The following is a 9,194-nucleotide window of genomic DNA, read 5'->3' on the forward strand; positions in this document are numbered from 1 at the left end:
AGCCGCAGCATCTGCTGCTCTGAATATTTTGTTTAAAACAGGAGCTGACGAATACGATTGACACACTGTACAACAGCCTCGTCCGCAGCATCGTCACTTATGGTTGAGAGGTTAATCAGTTAGTATGTGTAGAAAAATCCCAACTCATTTTTTTAAGAGGGTTCTCGATCTCCCCCAGTCTACTGCGGGGTACACAATTAGACTAGAGATAGGCAAAGCTCCTTTAGCGTTCACTGTCCAGAAAAACGTCTTAAAGAGGCTTTCAAAATTGTTAGAAATGAATGAATCCCGCTACCGGAAAATACGTTTCAATCACCTGAGAACTTTGAAAAAAATAGAAGCAAAAAATATAATTGGGCATTCCAACTCAAGAACTTTATCATACAATGTAATTTCCTAGACGTATGGTATAACCTGTCATCTTCGCTGCTAAATGATGTTAAATCTCAGTTTCTAGAAAAATATCTTACAATCACACGTGATGAAGACCGTACGAGATACGGTACTAGCACTATTTTATTATTTTATAATCATTCCTCCTTGGCTCCAGGCTCCCAGCCCTATTTGTTAGCACATCTACCGCTGGATTGTAAACGTACACGGAGAAAAAATTCCATTGAAAATTAGTAAGAACCTTCCCTAAAAATCAATGTACTCCATCAATGAGAAATTGAAATGCTGCTGACTCATTTTTTCGGAAAGGTCACATGAGAAACTGGAGGAAACGCATGAAAAAGTAGTGCATGCCTCTCAAAAATTAGGGTGCCACATACGAATTTTTGAGTGAGGCATACCATTTTGTCCAGTGTCTCCCTCTATTTCCTTGTACACCCCATGTTACGTCCCAGTGTTGGTGAAAAGGTACACTAAATTTTGAGAGAATTTTTTCTCAGTGTATGATATCGAGATTAAGACTATATAGTAAATTCAGTCCAGATTAAAATCTTGCCACACGTGTGTGTCATTCAATCCACAGGAGTTTTGTGAAAAGTGCTGCTCTGGTGAACCAAATTACATTATTCATTTTCTATGTGTATGTCCAGCTCTCGACCATATTCGACCATATTCGTTGGTCTATTTTCAAGGAACATTTCACAATTCTGGCCTTCTGGCTCAACCTGTTCTCTAATATTTTTTAGTTGAAAAATGTCTTAAATTTCATTCAATTAGCGGCTGTTACTTGGATCTCACATAACATTTATAATCATCCTGCTCCGAGCTCGCTACACACTGAGTTGCACATTATTAAAATTTATAATTTATAATTTATAATAATAATATAATTTATAATATAATTTATAATTGTATTTACTGTAATTAGACTCTCTATTTTGTAAGGACTTCGGTCCGCAATCTTATTAGGGGGGAATATAAACTCATAAACGAGTCAATTAGTAATTCGACGATTCCTTAAGGATATTTAACCGCTCAAGTGAGCAACCGTCTCGTAAAATAAAATAAAATATTCAAATCAATAATTTTTTCTATTAATTTACAGGCCTCATGACATACTTTTCGATTCAAATCATTACGAAATATGGCAAATATTTATAAACATTCACGTATGACTGACGACTATGATAATGCTCAAGGTTTGATCGCGCAGCACCGCATGTAGCTAGATGCTCCGCCATCACTGTTTCATCGTCATCTACCTTGCTGACATTGCTCAGCTTTAAAAGCGACGTTATCTGTATTTTACGATAGTCATGGCGGCCACTTTTTTCAGATGTTTTCAAAAATCAATCGTAAGTTCCTCGCCTATTGTATCGCATACCTTAATTTTTCTCGCCAGTAAAATATTCCCCATATAGTCAAATAAATAAATGCATTTTTTAATTTAAGATGATGAGTGCGTGTCGTAGTGCTTTTTTCAAGCAGAGCTAACGCGGGCAGTTTCTTCCGTCAGACTCTGTGTTACAGACAGGTGTTTTACCTAATTATTATCTCACTCAAATGTGCCCTGCGTATGGTTCATACTCTCAGCTATTTTATATTTAAAAAAATGTAAACTCTATTGAATATTGTCGGTATCGGCTGAACATTCTTAAGTCATTGTCTTGCAATTCATATTTGGCTGATACCTTCGCGATCGGACGAAGTCTTGTAACGAGATTTTGTCGTTACTAGTGACGACACTAGAGAAAGTCGGTAAGTCACTAGTGGTAGGAAGAGACATCTGACGCCGGCTGAACGAGCCGAGCGAAAGATGAATAAGACATCGGACGACGGCCAATGAGGACGCTCCAAAGATGAATGAGACCAATCATCTAGTGAGAAGAAACGTGGTAGGGTGAGACCGTCTTTCGCAATACTATGATGACGCTAATGACGTCTGTCACCTATTTTGGAAACCCACCCAGCTGTGTTAGGGAGTCTAGGGCCGACGTACAGCCGTTCCAACTAGATAGTTCCAAAGGACGCCGTCGATTTAGACCAGGCACCAACGGCTAGGTAAGGTATGATACAGGGAGGTATTGCCAAGCTTTGATGTCGCCGACACCAAAACAGGGGACAAGTACCTTCAGACGCCGTACGTAGCGCTGTATAACGCCTTCTTCTCATGCGCCTTTCGTCCCCACCATTCAGCGATTTCTGGCGTTTACATTTGAGTCCCAGTCGAGTCGTTTGATTTTTTTTTTCTTTCAAATTGACCTAAAAAAAAAGGTGCAATTTCCCAATAGTAAAAATTCTCACCTCTCTGTCCGTAAGAAAAACGAGAATTTCATTTTTCGCTGAAAAGAAAATGGATTTTTCTGAAATAATTTTCAAAAAATTTTTGAACTGTGAATATTGGGGTGCAGTGGGGTGCATTCAATGGAGATAGATCGGTTGTTGTAAAATTTTTTTTTAATTTGAATGGGAAAAATTTTTTTTATAATTTAGATGGCGTATTTTTTGAGACTGTTGAAAAATGGAAAAAGTAAGAAAACTACAGTATAATTAAAAGGAAAAAATATTCGCAAAAATTTCTATAAAATTCCTTTAACAAATTTCCGAAACAAATTTTTGAAAAATTTTTCAAAATATTTCCCAAAAATACAGTTGTTTTGTTTCCCGATTTTTTTTTGTTTCAAAAGAACAATTTTCTGAAAAGGTTTCCAGAAATTTTCCGAAAATTTGAAACAAATATTCTGATTACAATTTTTTTTACCCGCGAAGTTGAAATTTTTAAAAATACATTTTACATTTTTTCCTGCTATTTTAAATTATCTTTTTTTTAATAATCCCACCAGTGCCAAACAGCTGCAGAGTGGGGATGACATGGAGATGAGGGGAAGGTGATAGTGACCGCCGCGCTGTCTCGTGCCGCCTGAGAGAACTTGTCCCCTGTTTTTGGCTTGGCAATACTTGTTTGTATCATACCTTACGGCTAGGAGAAAGGACAAGCGCCCCCATGATCCCGTCGAGCTGATTGGTAGCTGTGGGGTAACGGATGACCCACAGACGTCGAGAGATCCAGTTGGTGGCAATAATCCCTCTTCGGGTTATGATGGGCACGTGGTTCCGATCTTGAATCGGAATAGCGAGAGAGGGGTACGTTTACGCGTCCCCGACTAGTGAAAGGGATCGCTTTGTGCCTGCGGAGCGAACATTTTCGGCCACAGAGACCCATCCCCAGAAACCCATGGTGTTGGGATGGATTAAGGGTTGGGAATCGATTCGATTATCGTAGGCCCAATCGCACGTGCCTCTGTATGAAATAGCTCTGGTTTTGGCTCGCGATGAGATTGCTTTTACTAAGCATCCTCGAGTTGGGGTGGACATTAGGTGGGTGAGAATGGTCTCCTGATGCGAATGTCGCATGTTCCTTGAGATGTTTAGCGCCCTGCGGCGTGAGAAGGATTCGCCGGTGATCTTTATGAAGTATTCCGAAATACAGATATCTTCATGATTATTTGCATTATAGCAATCTCCAGATAATATTTTTGTTTGAAGGTATATGAAGAATTGATAAATAATTAAATATTTTTGCGAATTATTAAAAATATGTTTAATACATAGCTAATTTAGACAATGATTTAGACTCATTCAGATATATAATGTGGGAATATAATGATTTCCTCGTCCACAGTTGGTTTTTGAGAATGACTGATATGGATTGATTGATTATAATTGATATGGATTGAATTATTAATTCCTATTCTCATTGATGGATAGAATATTCGAGTGCTAGACCGCCCAATAAATTCTTACCGGAAACAATGGAGAATTATTGATGATTTCAGCAATGATACAGCCGACAGACCACATATCAATTGACGATGAATACAATTTCGAGCCGTACAATAATTCTGGTGCTCGATACCATCTCGTTGCTACTTGTTGCGAATAAGGTCTTGTGTATTCTTCCCATGTCAATCTGGCCAAACCAAAATCTGCGATTTTAAGAACTCCACTAGGATCGATTAATAAATTCGCTGGTTTCAAATCCTGAAAAAAAAATCCAATGAAAGGTAAAATCATGACAATAAACGGTAAATCATGAAGAACTATGCAAGACGTGCGTGACTTCAAGCAACTGACTCATGTACTGATATTTTGCGCGGAATAATCATCAAGAATTAGAATGCGGTATTGGATAGGTGAATATTGGTTGAGTTTTTCAATTTCGTATACTAAATAACTATCATTAAGTATAAGCATCACAATGCCTCCTTCTAGTTCCGAATTGCAATCTTCATATAGTTCCGAACGGAAAATAATGGTACGCTCTACAATGCCAATCAAATTTATTAAATATTTAATATAAAGAGCTATGAATAGAAACTGTGCATAATTTAGGCGTCGAAAACCACTCTTAGTCTCATTATAAATTCTGGTCTATTGCTTTAAATACCCTCACATTGGGATGGAACTAATCGATGGCTTCTCTGAGCTTTTCTCTGGCTTTGCTGAATAAGAATGTATGCACTCTTATGATAGATAGTTCTCATCACTCCACTTAGTCGAGATTTGAACTTAGAATTTAACGCAAAACAACGAACTTACCCACTGCACGGAACGATTTGTTTAGTTATTTTTACGATTTTTGAATCGTAAAATTGCATGGGTAGAATTAGAACGGTGGACTATAATGAAGGATTTGGCCATTTTACTATTGTCAATCGTAATTTGAAAATAAAAAGAATAGCTCCAAATCAATTCCTTTTTTTTTATTACATTGATGAAGAAAATTTCCAATTGTGTTGGAGGAAAAATGAAGTCAATTCCGGAGAATTGTGCCATCCTAGAATATTAAAAATGCAAATTCCGTTCCAAAAAAACCTAAAAATATCAGAAACATATGCCAGCATTCGCCGCGATAAAGACCAATTTCACATCGTGAAAATAATGAGTCCATAATGAAGGGAAACAATGAAACAAAAAACGCGAACATGGAGTCTTCTGTTTATTTCCTTATACCCGACTTGTAAACATCACTCGCTGCTTTGATATTTTGTGAGTTCACATCGTAAAAATGAAAATTTCGCATGTAAAAATCCAAGGGCGCTGCAGCAGTTAATATCTTGGCTGTAAATATTTTTTCTCTCGTTTTCCGTAAAAAACAAAAATTGTCAATAAATTATCAATTCCGGTTAATTGAAAATTTAAGTTATTCTTTTCCTGAATAACCGATAAAAACATGGATTTATTTTACTTTATTACTGCAACTTAATGAAATGAACATAGTATTCAATTTATTTCCGCTATCGGAAAAAAGAAAACAAATTTGAAACGTAAAATTTAAGAAAGTAATTGTATTCTCTCCTATTCCATTGACAAATTATTCAGATCCTAAAAAAATTTTTAGAAAATATATACATCGAAATTTTCTTTCTCTTTTTTTTACGATTCCAATTCGTGATTTTTGGATAGAGAAATGTATTTTTTTAAAATCAAAGTCCCAACTTCCAAAAAAAATCAACGTATATTTCCCGGAATTCGCGATTTCGTCCGCGGTTATGATTTTCACATAGTAATTTTTCTTATTAAAATCTTCCCGTGTGTGTTTATTTCATTATAAAAATGAGTTTTCGAGCAAAAAATGTATAGTCACTCCAAAGAAAACATAGAAAGTCGTAACCTCGGGAGCCCGGGCCATAAAACCGTATTAAACCCATTATTTGGAATACCAATCAATTTTTTTAATTGCTACTTAGAGATTGTTCAAACAATCAAAAAAATTAAAAATTAAAAATTTTTTAAAAATTACAAAATCTTTTCACCAGTGTTTTTCAATTCATTTGCGGCCGAAATATTCAAATTGGAGTGATTTATGGAACGAAATTTTATGTAGAAGTTGATATAGAATAGTGTATTATGCAACACGTGCGTAATATATTTTTTGACTCGTGGGGGATTTGTAACGCCAGCCGAAGGCGAGTTTTACAACCCCACGAGTCGAAAAATATATTACGCACGCGTTTCATACAAAATTTTATGTCATCGCGCCCGGAATCCGCGATTTAATCGAGCGAAGCGAGGTTAGAATCGCGCGATTACGGGCACTGATGGCATAAAAAAATGAACAATGGATATTTTTTAACAGTGTAAAATACAGCAAGAAAAACATCCATATTTTTCTTTTAAAAATTCAAATATTCGTGCGTTGACTAACGGGCCTGAGATTTCCATGCGAACTATCCTCACGCACAGCCCTGCCCCTCGCTACTGTGATGGCGCGACGGGCATAGTTATAATTCCCATGGATATGTTTAATTGAATAATTGTAAAAAAAAAATAAATATTTTTTATTGCTTCGAGTTCAAAAACCGCATTATTTGCTAGTCTGTATATTAATTGTCTATGCCTCGAATAATTAATCCCTATGTATTTATGAATTGCTCACTATTCGATAAATTATCCTCATCAAGAAGTTTTATCGATTTATCTATTGTCTTCATTCATAAATTTTATCCATTCCATTGAGACATTGAAAATTGAGACATCTTTCCGATTATTGGATAATAAAGGTTCATAGATTTTATCGTCATTATTAAAGGTAAAAATTGACAATTGTTAACACATAATTTTCTGATTTGTTTGCGTTCATTGAAGTTTTCAGTGCAAATCGATCATTGAGCGGGATAAATTAATTGAAGTCGAAACAAACGAAAAACTCCTTGCTCTTTTAATATAAGAAAATAAATCAGCCGCTTATTAAAATAATTTCTCTCCATTTTGGTTTTCAACACTTTCTGTCAATTTCAATGTTCAGTGTTGTACATGGAAAGTTATGCAAAAAGAGTTCAATCTTAGTGCAGCAAATATGACACACTTGACATTAAAAATTGTCACCTTGGCCGGTGGATTAAAATATATTAATTTCTGGTCGAGACACGATATTCAGGAATTCTCTGGAAAATAATGATTTGTACGGGGACTATTCAATAATCAGAGGGAGGGTCTGAAATACTAATGGAGAGGGGTGGTTGAAAATGATTATTCACGGGATTTTGGTGAAATGACATTCTGTATTCCAATTCTTCACAAAAACAACTTAATACAATAAAATTTAACCAAAACCTTGTGACTATTGACTAATTAACTCGAGGGCGGGGGGGTAAGGCCAACTCACTTGCGGCTACGCGAAATAATATAATAGAAAGAAGGGGTGACTCTAACTCTGGAAAAAAAGGGGGAAAGTGAAGGGGCCGATTGGAAAAGTAAGAATTAATAGGGGGCTTCATTTACAACTGAAATGCATTTACAGGAGCATGCATTAAGAGCATTTCCTGATAGGAAGATTGTTCTCTGGAGCGAACAAAATGTACTAGCATAATCGAAAATATTTGGTCAAAGTCGTGAACGAAATTTAGTTTTTTTTTTTATTTCTAAAAAATTTTAAAATTTAGTCAAAATTTTACGGCAGAGTAAACTTTTTATTTTAGCTGATGAAACCACAGATTCTGTTCTTAAAGGGACACGTTTGACACAACTGATATCTCAAAAATCTGGAAATCATGAAATGTCTTACAGAAATCTTTTCATTTCCGCGCGCTGACGCGCAGTACGGTCTCTCGTATTTCAAAAAAGGAAATTCTATGTGTTTTCACGAGATACAGAATTTTTAGATCTTTTCGAACTTGATGCAACAGATTGCACAGCGAGAAGAGTTTATAATTGTTTTAAAAAATGTTCACAACAAAAACGAATTTCGATTCAGGATATAATAGGTTTAGCGTGTGATAATGCAAGCGTTATAGTGAGTGTAAAAACTTCGTTCACGCAAAGATTAAAACCAGGAGTCCCAAATTTTATTCAAATGCATTGCATTTCTCACTCTTCCTCGATTATAGCTTCAAAATTCAGTACTTCGCCGAACGACTCAGAGGACCTAATTCGATGTATTTCTCAATCAGTCCAAAGCGTTGCCCAAGTTTAAAAGATTATCAAGAATTTTCTAAGGAGCAAAACTTGAAAATTGTGATTCTTTCGAACACGCAGTGGATACGTCTACTAATGTAATGTGTTACTCGTCTTCCTTTAAATTGGAAACTTTTGAAACAGTTTTTTTCATCAGCCAGCTGGGAAAGCACTCACAATCAACGCTGAAGCTGGGAAATTGCTAGATGATCAATGTGTGCAGGCATACTTCCTCTTCTTGAGATACACATTTCATTTTGTCAACTCTTTCAATGCCTCTATCCAGTCTCGGGAATTCATGCTCCATAAATTGGCCGGAGGTAGTCAAGGATTAATTGGAAACAATTTTTACAACCCCTATTAACTTTCTTCCCCTAAATGACATTTGCCTGGGCGCTGAATGTAATAGTCTTGTTCAAACTTTTTCAGCAGGTAGCGCACAGCAATTTCGTCTCAACTGTTTGTAGTTTTACATAACTGCGACTACTGAGATGAAATGTCGTTTGCCGCACACACACTCAATTATTGAGAATTGTGACGAGGCAGAATTTTGCACCCCCCCCCCCCTGCCACCAAATTAATACTTATTATTTTTCCTAGGCTAAGTTAGGTTTAAGTTACTCTTTTTTACCACCGTTGGATAACCCATTCCCGAGATACTCCTTCCCCCTACCCCATTTCCCCTCGCCCCGGTACTCACATCAACCGTGGAAAAGGACGACGATGAAGAAGAAACCCCCCCCCCCCCCCCCATCGCAGACTGGCGAAAAGGAGAAAACCCCCCACGAAGAGACTGGACACCACGTGACCCGGAAAAGAAAGAGACATCCCTCAACTGACCCTCA

General features: G+C 36.6%; 1 protein-coding gene across 2 annotated transcripts in view; it reads right to left on the minus strand.

Moving 5' to 3' along the window:
- Positions 1-9,194, minus strand: part of LOC105270201 (cyclin-dependent kinase 20) — a 161,997-nt gene that overhangs the window by 73,072 nt on the left and 79,731 nt on the right. For both annotated transcript variants that reach the window (XM_011310988.1, XM_011310987.1), the window contains one exon: positions 4,198-4,434. In XM_011310988.1, coding sequence (XP_011309290.1) covers positions 4,198-4,434 — 237 coding nt within the window. The remainder of the gene's footprint in view (positions 1-4,197; positions 4,435-9,194) is intronic.

The sequence above is a fragment of the Fopius arisanus genome, unplaced genomic scaffold (assembly GCF_000806365.1).
Source record: "Fopius arisanus strain USDA-PBARC FA_bdor unplaced genomic scaffold, ASM80636v1 scaffold00081, whole genome shotgun sequence".
NCBI lineage: Eukaryota > Metazoa > Arthropoda > Insecta > Hymenoptera > Braconidae > Fopius > Fopius arisanus.